Genomic DNA, 24,282 nt, shown 5'->3' with positions numbered 1-24,282 from the left:
CTGTGTGTGAGGAGTGGATGAGGCCGGGTGTGTGAGGGAGCCAGTGTTTGCTTCCCGGCCGGAGAGTGACAGGGCGGCCGCAGGGACATGGTCTCCGCTATGAGGTCCCGGACTCTGAGTAAGGATGATGTGAACTACAAGATGCACTTTAGGATGATCAACGAGCAGCAGGTGGAGGACATCACCATAGACTTCTTCTACAAACCCCACACCATCACCCTGCTCACCTTCACTACCGTCAGCCTCATGTACTTTGCCTTCACAAGGTAACCCGGGGGGGGGGGGGGATATGGGGTGCGGGGATATGGGGTGCGGGGATCTATGCTGAGAGAGACCAGTAGAATGAGCACATTCCCTCTCCTGTTGGTACAGGGGCCCATAGTGCAAGGCAATGCCCATAGCAACACTGGGGACCGGGACTGCTCATTATATATGGATTGAGGAGTAGCCAAGGGCATTTGGCCCCACCTTTATAGGGGCTCATGGGGGGAATAGGCTCTAAATAAAACTAAATAAGAGCATCTATTGTGTGAAAGATTTTTTCATTGCTTGTATCAGAGACATCCAAAGTGCAGCTCTCAGCATCCCTCCCACTGCTAAAGGTTGTAGTTCAACAACAGCTGGGGGGCTTGTTAGTTGCACAAGATTGATGTGAATCTGCCCTCTGCCCCAGGCTTCCTGCATTGACAGGACCCCAGCCCCCCAATGATAATGCCTTGTAAGAATTGTTCCTTAGACCGTTGCACATCTCCTGTACATGGGAACTAGGAGAGCAGCCCTATGGCACTAATGACCCATTCAGCCACAGTCTCTATAACTCTTCTAATGTTCACAGACAAGATGGCAGCACTCTACACATGCCCAGCGGGCATCACTGGCACAGCAAGAACCAGTGTATTGGGCCCTGCTTGGGTGTGGCAGGTAATAAGTGGCTTGCTGTAGCTGTGCCAGTAGCTGTGCCTGTAGTATTGGGCAGTAGCTGTGCCTGTAGTATTGGGCAGTAGCTGTGCCTGTAGTATTGGGCAGTAGCTGTGCCTGTAGTATTGGGCAGTAGCTGTGCCTGTAGTATTGGGCAGTAGCTGTGCCTGTAGTATTGGGCAGTAGCTGTGCCTGTAGTATTGGGCAGTAGCTGTGCCTGTAGTATTGGGCAGTAGCTGTGCCTGTAGTATTGGGCAGTAGCTGTGCCTGTAGTATTGGGCAGTAGCTGTGCCTGTAGTATTGGGCAGTAGCTGTGCCTGTAGCTGTGCCTGTAGTATTGGGCAGTAGCTGTGCCTGTAGTATTGGGCAGTAGCTGTGCCTGTAGTATTGGGCAGTAGCTGTGCCTGTAGTATTGGGCAGTAGCTGTGCCTGTAGTATTGGGCAGTAGCTGTGCCTGTAGTATTGGGCAGTAGCTGTGCCTGTAGTATTGGGCAGTAGCTGTGCCTGTAGTATTGGGCAGTAGCTGTGCCTGTAGTATTGGGCAGTAGCTGTGCCTGTAGTATTGGGCAGTAGCTGTGCCTGTAGTATTGGGCAGTAGCTGTGCCTGTAGTATTGGGCAGTAGCTGTGCCTGTAGTATTGGGCAGTAGCTGTGCCTGTAGTATTGGGCAGTAGCTGTGCCAGTTGCTGTGCCTGTAGTATTGGGCAGTAGCTGTGCCTGTAGTATTGGGCAGTAGCTGTGCCTGTAGTATTGGGCAGTAGCCCAGTAAGAGAAGTTATACAATATTTCCTATAACACAGTGGTTCTCAACCTTCCTAATGCTGCGGCCCTTTAATACAGTTCCTCATGTTGTGGTGAACCTCAACCATAAAATTATTCCTAAAACCATCAGAAATATGTGTTTTCCGATGGTCTTAGGCGACCCCTGTGAAAGAACCGTTAGACCCCCAAAGGGGTCCCTGCCCACAGGTTGAGGCACAAGGCTGCTGGCTAATACAGTGAGTGCATAGACAGAGCACCGGCTGTGACCATTGGACGACATGATCGTGCCGCTTATTGGCTAAATTGTTGGATCTCGTGGAATTTCGGGAGCACTCACAGATGGCCAGTTGTATTTATATTAGCCTGTGGTCAGGGGAGTTACTGTGCACCTCTAAAGCATTGTGGCCTGTCCCTATCCTGCCCTAGGAAGCCAAACAGTCATCATTTTAGACAACTGCTGGTAAAGCAGGGACTAAGCTAGGGTGTTACACCCGGACAGGCTCCTTTATGTGTGTAAGAATGTGTGCACTCATTGTAGCCCACAACAACACTAACCTGCCACTGGCTTGTCACCCCTGTATTTGTACTTAGTGTTTAGTAAAACCCTGCTCTTATTTCTCTCTTTTCACTCCAGACAGTGTCTCCATTGTGCAGGCTGCTATGTATTGTGTAGCTGCAATGTGACGGCTTCTTTTCACTCTTCCATCTCCTCCCTCCAGGGTGGGACATGTCCTTTTGCATCTTTATATGGGCTATTTGTGTCCCTTTAAACACTTCAGAAATGCAGGGACAGTGTCTTTGGAGCTATTTACTGTCTATAAAGTGAGTTATTGGGTCAGCACTCATTGGAGCATGTTGCTCTGCTTTCCTTACATTTCTGTTCGTAGGGGAATATTGATTTAGTGATACTGAAGCGCTGGGATCTGGTGGCACAGAGCAAATAAACGCCTTACACAAGTATCCATTTGGCTGCATCGATTAACCTGCTCATTCAGTCCCTTGCGCCTTAGCAGCTTCATACCTGTTAGTTACCTGGTGTCTATGGTAATAAATGTACCGGCTTCAGCTGCCCCGAATGCTTTAGGCTAATGGGACACGGAGCGTTTTGCTGCCCTGCGTTCATACATTATTACCCGGGGGTTTTGATGCTCAATGATCTCTGTCCTTCCAGCTTTTTTAAGTGCCATTCAAAGTCAGTGTTTCGTCACCATGTGCCATTGCACTCCCTGAGATGTGTCTGCAGTGAGTTGTAGTTTGCTGAAATCAAACAAAGCCAGAAGGAATATAGGGCTGGTGATCTGGGCTTTAAAAGTGGAGCAGTTTCCAGGTAGTGTATCCCCTGTGTTTACTGTGCTAATATGGACTAGTAACATTTACGTCAGTGGTGGCCACACCTGGCCCAGGTAGCACAGGTGGATCTGTCAGTTACCTTCCCAACATCCTCTGGAGCTGCTGTGTGGGATATCTGGAAACTTGGCACGAGTGAGGTGCCCTGAGTGCAGGTTGGTGCTTCTCTGGCCGCTGATAGCCAAGGAATTTCTAAGACTTTGCAGCAGACTAAACAAAAGCAGCACCGTGCAGCAACAGGGGAATGAAGGATGGGGTAGTATTTTACACCAATATTTATACTCTAAACAGGGAACTGCTTCTCAGAAACCAAGACTGAGTTTGGGTTGGGAAGATAGGGCCCTGTTTATGTACAGTAAAACACAAAGTAAATCTGCATCTCACTGTTGTTGCGCTGCAATATTGGCTGTAGTTCAAAAATAGCTGAGGGGTCTCATGTAGCTCATCCCAGGATTACATTTTGTTTTTTGACTGAGGCCCCAGCTATTATCCGGTACTCAGAACCCCCTGGTCTCCAGCCCTACTTTTGAGTAAGTGTGTTTTTGTGCTCTGAACAGTCAGATCAGATCAGAATGCTGAACCCCTAGTTTGCCCTGGGTTACAAGAGACATAAGGGGTCCTTTATGACCACAAGTGCACAGTGAGCAAAGTTCTATTTTCAGCACAAGTTAACAGGTTTTTCCCCAGAATTCCAGCATTGTTGCACTTGCCAGGGGGAGTTGCACATGAGACCACTGAGTCAAAATTAATGGAATTGCACTCTTTTGACATTCGCACTAAGGCATAAATTAAAGTGACATTTGCGCCTGATTGATGCAGAGGGAATCCTGAAGACCTGGCCTTGTCCGGAGGTGGCGGTAGCTCCAGGGTTCCCTTGCGTCAGTAGGTGCAGCACAGGAGGTAGGCAGCAGCTGCAAGGGCAATGCTACGGGCGTGCAAGGAGCACATTTGGACTCAAGTATGTGTGACTGACTATAGGGAAAGGTCGTAAATGACCCTAAATGCTCCATAAATAAGAGCTTGCAAGAGGGAATTGGCCTGTAGAAGTCAATGCACTTAATAAAGGAGAAGGAAATGTTAAATCACTAGGGGAGGAGGGTGAATGTTAGGCACCCCCAGTGATTATAAGCACTTACCTCTGTGGGCCTTGCCCTGGGTCAGTGCAATGTCCTGCTAAATAGGAGCCACAGCCTGGGGTATCAGGCAAGTGATTATAATCTCTAGAGAGTGCCTAACATTTAAATAGGGTTACAAATTCCATAGCAAATAGATTATTATATTAGTTATTCAACCTGCAGTCGAACAACACACTTCATCTACTGCTTTGTTGCTATGGGTTTCTAGACTTTGGCATACTTTGCTCCTATTATTACATAAGACTTTTTCCCAGTGAGCTGGAATAGCCAATCATATTGATATCAAACTGAAAAACAACTGCAAGACATTAGTTATTTTATTCATGTTATATATACTGCATGAATCTAGCCAGCCTCATAGTCATGTCCTTTTCTAATCCTTCCCAGGCAATTTTAGGTCTGAATTATTTTTCTTTAATATAAGAGGATTAATTCTTTCACCCAGCTCTATAATCTTGGCAAATATGTAACTGTCCGATAAGCTGATTTAGCTTTTTGTTTTGTTGTTATTGGAGTTATAGGGTGGAATGAAATGTCTCTTGTCTTACAGCTTTGCTGTCTAGTGGGTTATTCCCGCTTTGGGGCAGGGCTTTTTATTGTCTCATCAGTGGTTCCGGACTGGACTGGGGGTGAGGGGGGGGGGGGAACACGACTAATATTACATCAGGAAAAAAGGATTTTTCTAATTGTACTTAAGATATAGACCAGCACTCAGAAACAGACATTACTTCATTTCTTGCTGCTCTATTTACAATTGCACCATAGAAATTAAAGGTGATATAAACCCAATGAAGCTAACACTGTGGGGGGGAGGCATCCCCTATAATTCCAGCATGGTTTTCTGGATATCCCAAGGAGGGCAGAGCTAACCGCAGGCTCTGTACCCCTGTATTAAGTTCTGCAGGATAAGAATAGTTAATGATTCACTAAGTGCCACATGGTTACAGTGCCAACAAGTGATAATGTGTAACTGAACAGCCTACGGGTAATGTCCCACGGAGAGATCTCTGCTACCACGGGCGACTAATCTCTCTGCAATGCAACAAAGGGAACGGCCTGTGGAAAGGCCTAAGCATCGTTTGTGCTTTCTGAATTTGTATGAAGGTGCCTGCAGGGAAACCAGTTGCAAATAGTCTCAGAATATTAAGCTCCACATCATACTAAAAGTTAATATTAAGGTGAACAAACCGTTTAATCCTTATTTAGGGCTAAACAATCCTATTCTTTTTGTTTTAGAATACTTAAAGCATGATGATCCACATTATGGAAAAGACCCCTTATCCAGAAAACCCCAGATCCAGAGCATTCTGGATAACAGGTCCCATGCCTGTACCAATATGCTTATTCTCTCGGCCCATCACACGGACTGAGCTATAGTTTTCTCCTGAGAGATGTAGGTTAGAAATATATATAAATATTTCAGCTGGTAGTGTGCTGCTGAGTCTGAAGCATTTCTACCCATAAATTGTGTAAATGGGCTGTAATGGTAAGTGTGAGAGGCATATTTATAAGCTCTGGTGGGCCAGCCATTGGCTTCTGTGCCACTTGTATTGAGGGAAAGTTCCTAATTGGTTGAAGGCATTAACCCTTTATGTTGCTGCTCATGGTTCATTTATAGCAGGGATCCCCAACCTTTCTTATTTGTAAGCCGCAGTAGTGCTGGGCGGTATGACCAAAAATTTATATCACGGTATTTTTCAAAATTATATCGGTGTCATGGTATTTGACAGTATTTTTTTTGGTGGCCACAGAACGCTCTTAGAAATGTGCTATACTAAGCAAGATCCACATCCCAAGGCTGAATGAGTACGAACACAGTGAGTTCAAGTTTGGAGGCGATTAACTCTGAGATGCAAGCTTTCAGTATAAGAATTTGTCTCCAGTGTGGGGGGTTTCTTTAATTTAAATAAATTAATTTACACATATCCCTGTCATTTGTATATATTTACTATCAATTTTATTCAGACATTGCAGATAAATTCTGTCTTGTTAGCAGTTTATGTGAAACCTTAGTGTATTACTGGCTATGTCTGGGCAAGGTGGAGTGATTGGATGCTGTGGGGTGAAATACAAGTAGTCAGTCACTCTTGTAGCATTGTACAGGGTGCATGGTGCAAAGTAAAAGGTGGTGGATTTGAGGGTATTTTGAGGGATTTTCAGCTTGGTGGGTTCTAAGTAGTGCTGGGCGGTATGGCCAGCGATGCGGTCCGTGCCGCTTCTGTTGCGTACTACACCGGTATGGGGGTATTTCAAAAATTAATATCAGTTTTTTTTTTTTAAAAAAACGGTATTTGGTATATGGCGGTATACCGCCCAGCACTAAGCCACAGTCAAATGTAAAAAGACTTGGAGAGCAACACAAGCACCATAAAAGTTCATGGAGGTGCCAAATAAGGGCTGTGATTGGCTATTAGGCAGCCTCTATGCACACTATCAGCTTACAGGGGCTTTATTTGGTAGGAAATCTTGTTTTTATTCAACCAAAACTTGCCCCCAAGTCAGGAATTCAAAAATAACTCCCTGGTTTGGGGGCACTGAGAGCAACATCCAAGGGGTTGGGGTGCAACATGTTGCTCACGAGCTACTGGTTGGGGATCACTGATTTATAGGGATGCACCGAATCCAGGATTCGGTTCCATATTCAGCCAGGATTCAGCCTTTTTTAGCAGGGTTTGGTTTAGGCCGAATCCACGGTTGTGGCCGAACTGAATCCTATTTAGCATAAAGTAGCATATGCATTCGGCAGGATTGACTATTCGGGGGGAGAATTTTTTTTAACCCTTCCTGATCTTCCCCGTTCGGTATTCGGCCAAATCCATCGGGGTGGGTTCAGGCCAAACCCAAAACACTGGGTTCAGTGCATCCCTTATTCATTTACGTTAGTAATATCGTTATGTGTTGTAGAAAACAACTCACCCATGTGTCTCTGATGGTAGCTTTAGAAAGGAGTTGTGTGTCATTTAATTCTATGATTGTACAAACAAGATAACAAAAAAAAAAAAGGTCAAAGTCAGAAGTTTCCCCGTTGGTATCAATCACACTATGGATTATTTCTATCAAAGCTGTAGAATTTGTCCTTGGCAGAGAGCTCTCATTTTAATTCCATTTATAGTCACTTCCACGGCTCGGCTGCTCCACGGCCTGTGCCCCCCCCCCCCCCAACACATTCCCCAGGCCTAATTCCTTATTCCTTCTCTTTATCGTAGATCTGTTCCGCTCTGTGCACGTGGGACACTGTCACTGGAACCCCTTCTATCTCAATCCTTAGATCAGTGTAACTGAATGCTGCACCTCTCCCTGCCATTCACTCTCACCCAATTGCTGCCTCTGGGCTGGACTAGGGGTATGTCCCCAGTAGCACCCCGTGCCCCCGGCATATAGGCTTTAATCTCTCCCTGCGACACTTACACTTCCTCTTCACTGCACTCGTGCCCCTTTATTTCCAGGCCCTGTGCCAGTGACACTTTTATGCCTCGTACCAGTTTCCAGGTGGCACCTTATCTATGGCTGGAAGGGTTGCAGTGTGCGTCTGGCATTTCACTTTACTTTTGTGTTTGTTTTCCCAAGAACCTTAACCTCTTGGTGGCCCTTAGCCTTACTGCGGTTATACAGCCGAGCCATTACATCTTTAATTACTGTACTTCATTAAATGGGAACTCTGGCTTCCAAACCAGATTTGTTAAAGAGCCCCACACAACACAGAAACCCTAATATACCTATCGCTGTAATCTCTATGAATACATTTAAAAAAAAGTATGAATAAATAATATTGTTATGCTTAATTCCAGCTGCAAAACGGTTTCTGCATCATTGGAAATCCTGGCAGGAGAGGAGGGACTAAAAAACTGATGTTATCAATTGTAACAACTTCCCCACAGCATACAGGAACTACATAACCCACAATGCATTGCCCTGTGATGTTCCTTTCCTTATTGACATCACGTGTGCAGGGAATTGTGGGATTGGGAGGATGCAGGCTGAGGACAGGCGACTACTGTTACATTTTATTTGAGTCCCAAAGTAGTCAGCCAGATCAGCAGGGGGCGGGGCTTAGGGAACTGTTCCAAACCATATTATTACATTACAAATCATAAAAAGGCTGATTTCTGATTTAACTGGTGTAAATTGCAAAGTTGCTTAAAAATATGTTTGAGCTTGAGTGGAGTTCCCCTTTAACTGTAGGGTATCATGACTATATTCATATAGAACATGATAATGTTTTTGAAAGAGCCTTTGCCTTCTGTTTACAAATGTGTTCATGATACTGCAGAGAGTGAGACTTTGCAATGGGTCTTATGGGAGTTAATATAAATGCCAATGATTTTAACCTTAAGTAATAACTACCCCCCCCCCCCTTCCCTTCAGTTCCACATGTACAAAGCGTTACTTGAGTGAATGAGCCCCTGTGCGGTTACATGGTGACGGCTGAGCCTCATGGGAAAAGCCACAGCGTTGCTGTTTGGTTTCATCTGATTTTCTCTTTTCCGCCAGGGAGAACACAAGCCAGGAAGATAATATCTGGAAAGGAATCCTCTCTGTCATCTTCTTCTTCCTGATCATTAGTGTCTTGGCTTTCCCAAATGGTAATGTATTAAAGTTTAATAGTAAAAAAAAGTAACTGATTTACAGACTTGCTGTTCTGCTTGCAGCCATTTGTAAAACACTGTTCTCTGTATTGGATTTATCTCTTGTTTTTATCTGCTGTATTTTAAATGGTAAGTTAATTCCTTTATAAACCTTCTACAAAACAAGAAAACTTGCTCCAGGAGACTGTGTTTCAAAAAAAAGCCGAAAAATAAACTTTTAACCCATGCAGCTTTTTTTCCCCTCTAATGGAGCACTGAAGCCTAAATAAAGAATCTGGCTAGAAATGCAGTGTTTTATATATTGCCCATTGCACCAATCGGATCTTTGCTTTTGTTTTCTAACTTGTAGGTGACAGTTCCTATCTAATTGCTGATGTTGGCTTACACACTATAATAAATACGCCCCTTACTGTACCAATACAAAGGTTTAGCTATAACTATAATGGCCTGAAGAAGCTCCCCATCATGGTTTTTGTTAAACTGTCTTTAGTGTGTCAGGGGCACTGCACGTGCCCAGTGTGCTCCGGTCTGCTGTTTAAAAGCTAAGCTGAGGGGTTGATTAAACATTAACAGAAAGTGAGGTTTCATCTGTCATAGTAGCTGATGCTATGGGGCTTATTATTTATTCAGATGCACGTCATGTGACTCTAAATTAATCCCTTATCCACCTCAGATATTTTATATTGAGTATGGACTGTATATTTTGCGTCGGTCCCTAAGCTCAGGTAACTGCCAGCCCAGAGAATGTGCTATGAATTGGCAGAGGAGAAAATGAGGAGCTACTGGGGCTTCATCAGAGGAACCGGGGAGGGTGAGGGGCACCTGTTAATCCCACTCTCTTCCTCAATTCTTGTCTGACTAGATACAATATTTACCCTGTGCTGCCTGGTTTGCAGAAAAGGTAACTTCAGAACACTAATATATTTTTTTCATTTGTAGGCCCATTTACAAGGCCGCATCCTGCAATATGGCGAATGGTTTTCGGTAAGATGTACTGTATTTTATTGTATTTTCATTAACACAGTTTGCAAGCCAGACAGAACAGCAGAGGGCGCTCCTGTTACATATTTATGGTCTGAGAAGTAAACAACTGCTGATATTAAATCTAAAAGAAAAAAAAAAGTAATTTAAATGAGTAATTCACCTTTGATTGAAGCTTTAGTGCAATATAGAAGATATTATAATGCACTTGCAGTGTATTTTTTTTTTTATTATTTAGCTTTTTATGTAGCAGCTCTCCCGTTTAGAAATTTGCCAGCTATCTTGTTGCCAAGGTCTAGTTAGCCCTAACGATCAGGCATTAGTTTGAATAAGAGACTGCAATATGAATAGAAGAGGGTCTAAATGAAACAATAAGTAATAAAAAGTAACAAAACAATACATTTGTAGCCTCACAGAGTTATAGTTTTTAGTTCCCGGGGTCAGCGACCTCCAGGAGCAGAGACCCATAGCAACCAAGCAGCAGGTAGCATTATGGGGCACCTGTTTACCTGACCTTTTTTAATAAAAGTTTTAGTAAGATACAGACACCCCATATATAATAAAAGACACACAGAGCTACTAGTAGCAGCTACTTGTTGTGGCTACTAAAATAGACAATGCTGATCATTTACTGATAATTGTCTCTATGTGTGTTTTAGCAGAGGCAATTCTTAGTATTGTCTATGGCAGGGGATTTTCTGGAGTTTAGTAGCCGTGAAAAAGTAGCTGCTACTAGTAGCTCTGTGTGTCTTCACCCTTACTGGCCACCTGTTTAAAAGCAAACATCTTATTGGTTACTGCTACTGGGCAAATCTATATTATATATGGGGGGTCTGTAAATTACTAAAACTTTTATTGAAAGGTCAGTTACTGTCAATTGCAAAAGTGCTTAGAAGCGCTCTGAGCAATATTACATTGTTATAAGGATTTCCCCTTTAAAATATGTGGTTTGTTGTGATGTGAATAACGGACATTACAATTTTCCAGTTTGCACTAATAAATGTAACCCCTTTTTTAACATTTCAGGTCTCAGTGTACTTTACTTCCTGTTCCTTGTCTTCCTGCTTTTCCTTAACGTTGAGCAAGTAAAGGCCGTCATGTATTGGCTGGATCCAAACCTTCGATATGCTACAAGGGAATCTGATGTTATGGTAAGTTTGGTTAATGGCACATGTAGCACTTCACTGGTTCCCCTCCCCCCCCCCCCCCCGCCCATGCTGCCTGCCATTGACTTACATAGCAAATGCTTGTGATAAGTGGGTACCATTCGAGCCAATGGCAGGCAGCACTGGAGCCAGTACCATGTGCAGTAACTGGGGAGAGGCCAATACCATTCAAGGTAACAGCAGGCAGCATGGGTATTGCCAGGCATTTCTCTGTTGGTAGATAAATTGCTCTGTGTACCATGATCTCTAGAGCAACACGTTTATAGCTAATGTTTGTTTATACCCTTCCCCGCAGGAGTACGCAGTTAACTGCCATGTAATCACATGGGAGCGGATACTGAGCCATTTTGATATATTTGCCTTTGGGCATTTCTGGGGCTGGGCCATGAAGGCTTTGCTAATCCGAAGCTATGGCCTGTGTTGGACAATCAGCATCACTTGGGAAATGACGGAGGTGAGCTACGGGTACTGGTTATGGGAAAACGGGTCCTTGCTGTGGATAATAGAGTTCTGTATAACTGTGCTGGGAATTATTTAGCTGAATATAAGAGGCACAGAAATTCCAGTCCCAGCATTAATGGGTTTCCAAATAATAGATCCTATACCTGTGCTGTATATCGATTCCATAACTGTCCTCATAGTGGCCCCATGGGGTAAGAGGTAGTTTAATGCCACTTCTTCTCTGCCTCCCGCAGTATCTGATCTATTGAATGGAACCCATGGCTGGAGCTCTCTCATAACAATTTCTTATAATTGCTCTTCTTTCTGTACCGGAGTATTATTGGTACAATTATCACGTTAACTGCTCTCTTTCTTAGGTTCAGTAGAGTGAAATGGGCGTTTCGATTTATATCAAGCTATCCTCATGTTGATGAGAATATTTTGAGGATCTTTCAATAGCCAATAAGCCGAGCCCATTTGGCTGGTTAGCAGTAACATTTTACAGCCTCACAGGATACCATTTATTTATTTTCTGCCCAGTCTGTATCCAGCCATATATACTTGTTCAGGGTGACTCTTCTGGAACAGGTTCCAAATTACACTCGATGCTTTAAACTAGGGATGGGTAATGCTGATTTTATGGAAGAGAATATAATGTGTATTTTTAATAGATCGTCCTACTTAAGTTTTCCTGCAGCTGCGGGGTCTGTTGTATTATGGTTACACCACTGCTAATCCCAATGCATCTAAGGTCCCCATGTTTCCTTGGCACTGGAAAGCCAATAGGTCAGTTCTTATAATATAACCAATAGCCTGGTTCTTTGTGTTGGATGGTTCTTTACCCTGGTTGGCTCTTTACCCCGGTGTATGAAAAGACTGTACTGAATTTCCTATCACTGCTATTTCTTCTCACTGTGTTTCTTTCCTTCCATCTAGCTGTTCTTTATGCACCTCCTTCCTAACTTTGCTGAGTGCTGGTGGGATCAAGTTATTCTGGACATCCTCTTGTGTAATGGCGGGGGCATCTTGCTGGGCATGGTGGTTTGCCGCTTCTTGGAGATGAGAACCTATCACTGGGCAAGCTTCAAGTAGGTCCTAATACAAAAACCTCAGTTGCTCGTAGAACTTTGATCTCTGGAAATTGTTGCGGAACTTTCACCTGGGGCTTGTGGAGTTTTTAACTCAAGTACCACGTGGGTCCCCCTGATACAGAGATACGTATTTCTCTCTGTCCGTGCTTTGTCACTATGACTTATTCACTTACCTAATCAGTTATTTATTCTATTCTCCTATGCTGTAGGTTAAAGAGATAGTGGCACCTGAAATAAAACAGTTTTTAAATATATAATAACACTGTATTTGCATGCTATTTATAATTTTGCCATAAATGTATTTGCCCAATGTTTTTACATTACCAATCTGATCCCCCATGTTCCTCTATGAGGAGGCTGCCATATTTGTGTCAGTATCACTTTAAGAAACACAGGTTGAACAAGGTCCCTTTCCTGTAAAGCTTGCGCTCGAAGTGGGTGGGCCATTTAAAGATAATGGGGCTCATTTATCAACTCTGGACAAATTTGCAGTAACCCTTAACAACAAATCAGTGATTAGCTTTTTATTCAGCCACTTGCAGGTAGAATGAATGCAACAATTTCATTGGTTGCAATATGTTACTACCCATGGGAAAATTTGCCCAGTGTTGACAATTGACCTCCAATAACTGCTGCCTAAGTGGCATGATCTGCGCGGGGCCACAGTGCCCACAAGGATTTTTCCCATTATCCCGCTGGCCCAGTCTGACCCTGTGTGTCAGTGCTAGTGTGCCTTGAACCATATTTTTCATGTTTGGGTGGCATTAATTTTAGGGGCAGTGGGGTCCATAAAATGCCCAGTAAGTTCTGTTCCTTCAGTTGAACCTCAGTCCCATTTAAATTGCCTGCCCTTGTTTGCCCTAGGAAGCCATATATCCTCACATTGGGGGAGTGTTCTTCCTCTGCAAATAGAAACATTGCCTTGACCTTGGCTATAATTAGTTCTTGAAAATTCCTCATGTTCAAACACAGGTGGATCTATTTGCTCTTTCTAATAAAAGGTTTTTTGTTTTTTTACAATTGAATGTGCAGTTTATTTTGGACCGTTGTGACTTTGTGGTGCTCTTTTCTTCCAGGGACATTCACACCACAACAGGCAAAATCAAGAGAGCCGTTCTGCAGTTCACTCCAGCGAGCTGGATCTACGTGCGCTGGTTTGACCCCAAATCTTCCTTTCAAAGAGTAGCTGGGGTCTATCTGTTCATGATTATCTGGCAGGTAATGGAAATAATGGTATAAAGCAATATATGGCATACTTTACATTTAAAGAAATTCTTTGCATTTGTAAAATTGAGCTGCTGTATAAGTGATACTCCTGATGCCGGTGTCCTCCTAGTGTTTATAAAGCTTTTCCCAAAACCTTCCTTACATAACCTTTACCCTTTGTGTGCCCCATAACCCTATATATGCCTTCATGAAAAAACTTCCCTGATTTTAGGTGGCCATACACGAGCAGATTTGAGCCCTGGCTCCTTCAGGCCAATTCAGCAACTTTACTGCCAGAGTATTGGAGCCCTCCAATGGGCCTATTGAACTGATATCTGGCCAAAAAACGGTCAAATGTTGATCGGGCAGTTTTGGTTTTTCATCGGCTTGTTGATGTGGTCCTTGCCCAGTGGCCTGAATCCCCAGTGTTCTAATCTGATCGTTTGGCCCAAATTATCCCGAAAGCATATTGAGAGAAGATCCTCATTTGTGACCTTGCCACGTGTTTGTGTTCCATAGAGAAACCATTTGCTTTTCTTCCCCTGCAGCTGACCGAACTGAATACGTTCTTCTTAAAGCACATCTTTGTGTTCCAAGCCAGCCATCCCTTGAGTTGGTGCCGGATCCTTTTCATTGGTATCATCACTGCACCTACTGTAAGGTAACCTCTGCCGCTCTGCCACCCTGCTGCCCACACAGTTGTCCTGCCACACTGAAGAGTTGCTGTAGAAAACAGAGTATTAGGAGTATTAGGAGTTTCTGGCACTTCAAAACTCCAATTCCTTTAAATGTGACCCTGCTGTACTGTTCTAAATGTACCGGGAACAGCAAATGAGCATTTATCCCAGGGTTCAACTCACTTTAAGGTTCGGCCGCACCACTCGCTTCTCTTGGTAGCAGCCGCACTGTGTGGTACCCTCTGTATAAAGTATGATGATGTAAAGACAAAGAATCTTCCAGCCAATGGAAAGGCTGATTTTGTTGAAAAAAAAAATTGATTTTGTTCAGATTTATAATGCGTCAAAAATGCAACAAATCTGAATGAAAAAATACACCATCGAGAACTCGTAGAAGTCAGTGGCAGATGCCCCTTCTACAGCTGGCTTTTGTACCGTCAGTATGAAAAACTCCGTTTTCCTTCAGTTCAATAAATCTAAAAAATTGCTTTGAAAAACTTTTTTCTTCATGCTTTTTCAATTCGGATCTTTAGATAAATGACATTCATGGAAATGAGTTTACTCGTCAAACTATAGCACCACAAATATCCTTAGTATGTTATAGACTTTGCAATTGGTCTTCCTTATTTATTTATATTCATTTTTTAATTATTTTACTTTCTCTTCTACATCATTCTAGCTTTTAATTGGGGGTCACTGACCCCACAGCCAAAAAAAAGTATTTCTATGGAAAACTGCAATTTTACTGTTATAGTTACTTTTTATCAATTATCTCCCTATTCAGTCTGTCTCCTATTCATATTCTGGTTTCTTGTTCAAACCACTGTCTGGCTACTAAGGTAAAGGCCCTAGCAACCAGATAGGTTGCTGCTGAAATGCCAAACTGGACTGATGAACAAAAAGCTAAATAACTGAAAAAAACATAAAAATAGAAAACCAATTGCAAGTTTTTTTCAGAATATCAAGGTCTATGTCTTACTAAATGTTAATAATTTAAAGGTGAACAACCACTTTAATTTACCTTATTTAATTATCTCCATTCTCTTAACTTATCATCAATATCTGTATCACTGTCCTGTAGGGAAAGAGGGGGCTGGGCTTCAGGAAAAGACTGCATATTATTAAACTGATGTATATTGCAAAGTTGCTTGAAATTATGTTTTCTTTTCAAAAAGCTGTGTGTTTGGGTGGAGTTCCCCTTTAAAGGTGCTTTATTGCTGTGTTTTGTTTTCTAGGCAGTACTATGCATATCTCACCGACACTCAGTGCAAAAGGGTCGGGACACAATGCTGGGTGTTTGGGTGAGTTTTTAACTACAAGCGGCGCCAAGTTTCATTTTCATTAATTTATTTTGTTAATTATTTATCTCTTTCAATTTTGTTGCCCATGTGACAATAATGGACTAAATGGCATAGAGACTGGTGTGTTGGCCAGGTAAGAAGAAAGCTGTAGTCTTCCCCCTAGATGCCATAGTCTAGAGAAGCACTTCAAGCAGTCACTGGTTGATGGCAACAAAACGTCCCATTTTTATAATGTCTAGTCCATATAAATGTAATTATGAATGTGTGTAATTAGACATGGAGAGTTTGCCCAGACCAGTGACCAATCGAATGTTTGCTATTAGTTGCTATAGGTTACAGGACTGGGCCAAGCATTTTCCAGTGATACATATTGTAGTCTTGCAGCTGCCGGGCTCTGTAGCTTACATCTTATTTATATAGGCTACTGTCTGTATATCCCAGTGTTCTTTGTTTTTTATGGGGTTTTTTTTACTTTTTTTGCTAGTCATAGATGCACTAGCTACACACTGCGTGTTCCTATAAGGCCAATATAGTTTATATGTTATGGGGATTAATGGAGCAGGAGGCAACATCAGTGCCCCTAGGTATTTCTTTAGAAGTGTGCTTAGCCCAGGCTATGGCTATACGGGCATTGTTTTATACTAACTCTCTGCACAAGATATGTGGACAACTAGATTTTGCCCATGCTATGGAGAGTCCCATTCAGTAGTCCATTCTCGCATAGGAGTGCAAAGAGTTTAAAGCGCAAGGTGCAACCAGGGATTTTCAAAGGGGAAAGGGGGAGCTGCCCGTTTATAAATAGTGACTGTCTATGGCATCTTACAGCAGCCCCTCTAGCATTTGCCAGAACCCACAGATTGCCGGTCAGGCCTGCCTCCAGCTATGCTATACTGTTCATTGGAAAATAAATCCTCCTTGTCTAGTAACTGTAGCCTGTAGCCATCCAGCAATTGCTGCACAACTCCCAGCACAGCCTGCCTAGCCGTTATGGCAAGCTTGCCTTCCCACCCACAGTGCCAGCAACATAACTGCCCTGAATGGTTTGTTGGCCAGGGTGACCCAGTTGCCACTGGGGTTTCGTGGAGTTGTAGTTTCCTAATATTAAGGCCATACATACATATTATATAAATAACATAGTGCTATGACTAAGGACTTCTGGCATTTTCTGTTTTGTTGCAGGGCAATTGCCTTCCTGGAAGCCACAGTCTGCATAAAGTTTGGGCAGGATCTCTTCTCTAAAACACATCTCCTTTATGTGTTTCTCTGGCTTTTCAGTGTGGTAAGTAGATTATTCATTCTATTCCATTATATCCTGAAGGGATGCCGTCCCACGGATTGGAACAGGGATGCATTTGTAATGCTATGTGCCAAGCTGAGCAGCGTCTGATGGTGACTTTATTATGGAACAGCTCGCCCTGCTCTCGGCTATTACATCTGTCGTTTTGCTTGCACCACTGATAGACACAGCTAAAACAGCACCCCTACTGGTCATCAGTAATTTAATGATGAAGCCATATCTTAAAAATATATCCTAGTGCAGGTTATAATTCCTTTTCTACAGCATAAACTGGAATTTTTAACAACAAACTAAAACTCGGTGATGCCCTGCTAAGTAATATGGCATCTCCCGCCCATGTAGAAATGCAGTTTCCAGCCATTGCTAATTTTCAGATTGGTATTGTTATAAGCATCATCCTTAAGCAAGTCATGCATAAGGGGCACATTAGCCTCCTCCTTAGGGCAGCGGGACGCCCAGGCAGTGTCCATGGAAATGCTGGCAATGGTGATGCACAGAGAAAGAATGTTCTGTGCAAACAATAAGCTGTGTCTTGGCCTTTACTGTCTGAGGGGAAAATAAACGAAGGCTAAACCCCACCTCGAGAGCACTGACGGCATGCAAATTCCATCTGTATTTATGTGCACTTGCGAGTCTCCGTCTCAGCCCAACCCCTTTCCTATTGAGAGCTCGTTGTAGTGCAATGGCTGCCATGTCATTGCTCTGGCCTCATGCTTAATGCTCATTGTGTTTTGTCCTGCAGGCAGTCATTACGTTCTTGTGTCTGTACGGCATGGTCTGGTACGCTGATTACTGTGGGCAACGAGAGAAGGTACGATCCCATGTCCCTATCACATTTACACACACATTAGGGACAACTTCACTGGGAGCCAATTAACCTGCCTGTGGGAGAAAATGTCACCCAGGACTGCAGTTCTACCCTACAAGCCAATGTGCCAGTTATTCCCAATAGCCCATATGTAACATAAGCTACTTATATCTCCTGTAAACTGCTTATAAAGCTGTAAATATTATTATATCAGGGCCACTAGTAACATTCATGTATAGATGTGAGAGGGCTCTGGCCTAGGAGGCCTTTTGTCTCCACAATTAACAGGCAATCACTGCAGGAGACTTCTCATTGCCCTTTACTAACCATCAGCCCATCACTTTCAGTTGTGGATCTTGGGCTATTTACATGCTTCCAAATGGAGTCCTGTGGCAAGGCCATTATAGTTAAACCAAAGATAAACCACCTCCAAATCTTAACTATATGTCATAGTGTAAAGATGTCCTCTGGTGGGCAGATTCTGACACCTACAGACAGGAGTAGCCAAGCCTTGATTATGGTGGATGATAACCCACAGTATAAGCAGTAGCAGCTTTGTGACCGGTAGTGATGTGAAACCAATTTCTGTACAATTTATTTTCATTCCATGTACTGGCTAGCTCCTCACTTTTCTGTCACATAACCAGGTCCAGACTGGGATACAAAATAGGCCCTGGCATTCCAAGTACACACAGACCCTATGGCTTCTTACAGCAGCCCCTCTGGCATTTGCCAGAACCCACAGATACCCAGTCTGGGCCTGCATATAACTAGAGAACCCAAAAAGAATTGCCCCCTAGTGGCTAGGGGAGGGTAATGCAACAGTGACAGTTGCAGCCCGTGCCTATTCCTGTTAATGGGCTAGTAATGTGTAACCTGTGTTTTTTCTGCAGACATTTTCTGAGTGTGAGGACAGCACATACAACACAGACATTCCCTGGCACCATATAGACAAACCAGGCAAGTATGCAGATTTACTGCCATCACCCTGAGAGATGGGCTATTGGTTGCCTTTCCCAGATAGCTATCCCTATTATAATGGATGGGCCCTCTCAGGTTTGCAAGGAAGGGACATTGCTTTTAAAATGTGTTTACCATGATGTTGTAACTGGTTCCATACTTTGTTGTCAAAGGTACAGCCGTGGTTACTTATTCTCTATATAGCACATACCCTGACCTCTGTCTATGCCCTGGTCTGGTATGGGGGTCAAAATAGGCCCTGGCATTTCAAGTACACAGAGGCCCAAACAGCCCCCACCAGCCCAATAATTAGTGACTGTCTATGGCATCTTACAGCAGCCCCTCTGGCATTTGCCAGAACCCACAGATTGCCAGTCCGGGCCCGTCTGAGCCAGGCACATCTGTGTTAACTTATTCCATATGTCCTCAACACTTTGTCCTCTGTCTGGGCAGTGCTCATGTTTGTATCTCATTCTGAATGTATCACACATGCTGGAAAACTACTGGAAGAGTTTCCCAATAGATGCCATTTACTCATTAGGATCGAGTGTCCGTGTTTATTTGGGCAGCCTTAGGCCAGGAGTGCAGAAGCAAGAGCCATTGCCTGTAAAAGCTGTATCTTATCATCCCCTAGTATAAAGAGCATAGCTGGAATAACTAGAGAAACACCAGGACATTCAAGAGGCCTGATATATCTCCGAGGGCCTAGGACACTAAAGTTTTGCTTCAGGGGGTAGCCAACATAGCTGAGGTTCATGCAAAGCAAGCACATTTTCAGATTTTCCCTTGGCCAATCAGCATATCTGTTGCTAGATAATGTGGCTTTATTGCCCAAGGTGACCATCTCCTATCAGTTTGGCATTAGAAGAATTTACTCTGGGAATCCAGCCGTTACCAGTCTGTTTGACATCAGTAGGAGTATTGAGTATCTGACTTACTGCTTTAACTCAAGGACATCAGGAAACATTAGACGCCATGCTTACAGCAGCACAATTCCGTAGGCCTGAAGCGTGTTCGGTGGTTATTTCCCATTAAGAGACAGTGCCGATGGGCTGATTATAACTCCTTTACTTGCCACTAGATGGGGCACTAGTATAACCTTTGCTTCATGTCCTGTGTGTGAATACAACATATGGGGAGAAACACTTCCCTGAGCCCTTATTTAGATATATCCATGATTGTATATGTTTATATAGCACTACTTGTACACAAAGAAGTACAGATATATTTAAATGTTAAACCCAATAGGACTGTTTTGCGTCCAATAAGGATTAATTAAATCTTAGTTGGGATCAAGTACAGGTACTGTTTTATTATTACAGAGAAAAGGGAATCATTTAACCATTAAATAAACCCAATAGGGCTGTTCTGCCCCAATAAGGGGTAATTATATCTTAGTTGGGATCAAGTACAGGTACTGTTTTATTATTACAGAGAAAAGGGAATCATTTAACCATGAAATAAACCCAATAGGGCTGTTGTGCCCCCAATAAGGGGTACCGTATATACTCGAGTATAAGCCGATCCGAATACAAGCTGAGGTACCTAATTTTACCTATTACCTATAATTTTACTTATTAACTCGAGTATAAGCCTAGGGTGGGAAATGCAGCAGCTACTGCTAAGTTTCAATAATCAAAATAAAAACCAGTAAATTACATAAATTGAGGCATCAGTGGGGTATATGTTTTTAATCATTTATTAAAAAGAAAAACCATAAACTAGCTCTGTAAGTGGAGAAGAGGGTCAACAAAAATAATATGAGTACTACCCCATGCTCATTGCACATTGGCAAACTGGCAGCAGACCCAGTCCGGAAGACACGTAAGGGGGAATAAGTATTGCGACTGGGAGCCTAGGCCAGGGCACTGGAGGGTCTGGTTGCAGGTGGCCTAATTTGCACACAAAGGACAGAGGGTGCTGAAGGGAGTCCGGAGGGACCCATTGCACCCGACTCAAGTATTAGCCGAAGGTGACTTTTTCAGCACATTTTGGGTGCTGAAAAACTAGGCTTATACTCGAGTATATACAGTAATTATATCTTAGTTGGGATCAAGTACAGGTACTGTTTTATTATTACAGAGAAAAGGGAATCATTTAACCATGAAATAAACCCAATAGGGCTGTTCTGCCCCAATAAGGGGTAATTATATCTTAGTTGGGATCAAGTACAGGTACTGTTTTATTATTACAGAGAAAAGGGAATCATTTAACCATGAAATAAACCCAATAGGGCTGTTCTGCCCCAATAAGGGGTAATTATATCTTAGTTGGGATCAAGTACAGGTACTGTTTTATTATTACAGAGAAAAGGGAATCATTTAACCATGAAATAAACCCAATAGGGCTGTTCTGCCCCCAATAAGGGGTAATTATATCTTAGTTGGGATCAAGTACAGGTACTGTTTTATTATTACAGAGAAAAGGGAATCATTTAACCATTAAATAAACCCAATATTTCCTATAGTTTTACAGAAATTGTTAATTAAGGGCGTATTTATAATAGCAAGTGCATTGTGCAAAGGGATTTTTTTCCCCATAATTTTTCCATTTTTAACAGAAGCCTTTTTTTTTCCTCCCCATTGTTGCACTGATAGTTGAAGCCCCAGTGAAGCAGAATGAAGGTACGTCAAGAAGAAAGAACCGCCACAAAGGAAAAGTGACTAACGGGGTGGGAAAGAAGTAAATACAAGTGTGGTGAAGCCTTAGGAGAGAGCAGGGGCTGAGACAATTCTACTGTTGATTCACGCCCACGAGGAGCCTTTAGTTGATTGGAGGCGGGATCGTGCAATCAGGGTTTTGTTCTTAAGCATCCCACAAGCTAAAGGTCCTCCATCACCTTCATTTCTAAGCCATCACCTGCTCCAAATGCCATTTATAAGCTTCTCAGAAACATTAGAGGCATTGGATCTTCAGTACTGCAAACTGCAGGCAATCAAACAGCAGCCTCCACCCTATAGTAGTGGAGAAATAAGGGCCTTTTTTGTTTTTTTTTGTTATTTTGGGCCATGCACTGCTTATTTGTGACAGAAAGTCTCTGCTATCCCAGATACCAAAGCTTCCACACCACCAGCCTTGTTGGTTTTATTTCAGTGGGTAGACTTTTGTATTTTTTAACTTTGGCTTCCAGAGCTTTGCCCCTGGGAATGTGGCCCAACGTGTCGCGCTTTTATTCCTCATTTTCCTTTGCATTTTGTACAACTTTTTTTTTTTTTTCCATTTTGTATGCAACCATCACTGTGGCTCCCATTATTATTACTGTTATTATCTTGCGTACTATTGTTCTATTAGGAATAGATTTAACCACATGCAGAAGTATTCCAGGTCTTTGCCCACCAATCACAAACCCAGCATTTACAGCCATAGGTGTGAAGGGGCTTGTGTCTAACGTGTGTGCTTTCCAACCTTGTGCGCTGCGGGTTGGCTGGGAGCGAGCAGAATGCACATAAAGACAACCCGAATGCCAAAACATCCAGCACAATCCGATCATGCAACTTTGTAGCTGCCACAAGCGGATGTATGACTTGAAGTTTTTTTTTTTTCGGGTAAACAGGGAAAGGCAGATCTTGTACCAGCCATGACTCATTTGCCAACATGGCTAAAATACACATCTTTGAGGCACAAAATAAACAATCATTATAATAATAATAATTATTGTGTGTGTGTTTGTGTAGTGTGAAGGTGTAAGGCAGCCTGACACTAACGCACTTTTAGCTCTCTTTTTGCAAGTTGGCTGCTTTTTGCAGGGTGCTGCCTTTTTTTTTTCTATAATACCAGCCATTGGGTCGGGGGGGGGGCTGTGACATCATTAGGGGGTGGGGTTATGACATAAGAAGGGTGGGGAAAAGGGTGAATGTGGTGGGGAAATGGGCAGACTGGGCAGGGAAATGGGTGGGGCAGAGGCAGGCCTGTGATAATAAAGGCTGATCAGCAGTGGTGGAGGGGGGTGGTATTTATAGGGTATTACATTGCCAGTAAATTTGTAATACCAGTGCTGGCCCTAGCTGGTGAATTCCGGCTAGGATGGCTAAATACCAGCCAAGTGGCAACTCTAATTGTTTTCACCAAGCAGAATGCAGGCGCTATAAGCACACCGCTCCAGTGGGGGCACACACACAGTTGCCTCCATCTTTTCTTATCTGCTGCTTAGCTAGGAGCGATGGGAAGCTGCAGTTCTGTAGCCATGGTGGGCTTCCATTTGGATATGGCTGTTATAAGCAGCCTTGTTTTATAGCAGCGCAGAATATAAAAATAAGAATCTCCTGGGAGTTTATATTAGGCCACACAATGTGACATCTGGTGCAGGGGATCAGGAAAAGTATTTATTGCTCCAAAAGCAACATTCTATTTCTTTACCTTGGCATCGCATCTCCTCTTTCCATTGCTCATAAAACTCTTTCCCTGAAACTTCCAAATAATCCCTGTCTCTCCGAAGCCCCAACATGATGGGCTCCGACCAGCCGCACTCGCTGGGCTCTGCCAGTGCACACGTTAGAACATTGCTCAATGCTTCACATTCAACAAAACCCAATGCCCCTTTTTATAGGGATTTTATTGGAAGCCTTCGTATCGACCGATCTTATCCCACAGCTCAGATTGTGTAATGGCTGATCTGCAAACCTACATGAAAGACATCGTCGGTTGCACCAAGAACACTTGCAGGTAAACTGAGGGGCTGTGGGCCCTGTCAGAACAGTTGCCAGGGGCCCCAGGGGTTTGGAGTGCGAGTCAGGAAAGGTTTTCACAAATTGACACGTTTATTAAAGCTGAAGAATATGATTATTCATCAAAATGTGCTTCACTGCTTTGGGAACGCCATTCTGTGCATTGGGGCGTTAGAGTTCAGGGCACTGCTAATCTCTCTGAACACCCCTCAGAATACTTCAACTCCAATGCAAATTGTAAGAAGGGATCAATAATTCCAACAATGACCTTTAAAGGTGGAGCTGTTTTTTTAAAAAAAGAACATTACAAATAAGGATTCTTTTTTTTTTTTTTTTTTTTTTCTTCCCAGTTTTCAGAATGAATTCATTCAGTCGCCCTTTCATATCTGATGTCTAACCAACTGGCCAGATGTGGCCCTCCATAAGATTGGGCTGCTACAGAACCCCAAAACCTAATGTACACCATTTCTAACCTATTTCTGTAGTTGGGCTATTGTTCTCCTTTAAACAAATACAGCATATTTCCCGTGTGTAAGGGCCCTAAGACAGTACTCTTTAAAATACTGTTGTTGACCTACACAGGTCAGTAATGGGAACCTGGAGATGTAGGCTCTATGATGCCTGGCACTTGAATGTCTACTAAGTGGATTCTACATTGCCAGCAGGTCGAGGGTTAAGCAGTACCACCAGGTATCGTGAATACGTGACTTTATTCAGTTGAAGTCTATGCAGGATGGGGCAACCAGTATGGGCTTTGGTTATAAAGTACAAATATACCAAGAAGACATGTCCCGTGAGATAAGTAGCATCCTCCCATCTCAATGGTTCATTCTGTATTTCTAGATGGAAGAATGAAAGAGGAGAAACTTTAATGAAGCTCATAAATGAAAATGCAATACAGGTATGGGACCTGGGGCTTTCCAGATAAGGGATCTTTCCATA

General features: G+C 43.1%; 1 protein-coding gene across 1 annotated transcript; it reads left to right on the top strand.

Annotated features, from left to right (window-relative positions):
* Window positions 1–82: 82 nt before the first annotated feature.
* ptdss1 (phosphatidylserine synthase 1) lies at window positions 83–22,324 on the top strand. Its single transcript, NM_001127036.1, is given in 13 exon segments — window positions 83–266; window positions 8,654–8,745; window positions 9,688–9,732; window positions 10,756–10,880; window positions 11,191–11,349; window positions 12,273–12,424; window positions 13,504–13,645; window positions 14,182–14,294; window positions 15,546–15,611; window positions 16,791–16,890; window positions 17,651–17,719; window positions 18,610–18,676; window positions 21,274–22,324. Coding segments are annotated over 13 exon segments (1,398 nt in total). The 5' UTR covers window positions 83–87; the 3' UTR covers window positions 21,363–22,324.
* Window positions 22,325–24,282: the final 1,958 nt, after the last annotated feature.

This window comes from Xenopus tropicalis, chromosome 6, assembly GCF_000004195.4.
Source record: "Xenopus tropicalis strain Nigerian chromosome 6, UCB_Xtro_10.0, whole genome shotgun sequence".
NCBI lineage: Eukaryota > Metazoa > Chordata > Amphibia > Anura > Pipidae > Xenopus > Xenopus tropicalis.
This window is presented reverse-complemented; position numbering and strand designations above follow the sequence as displayed.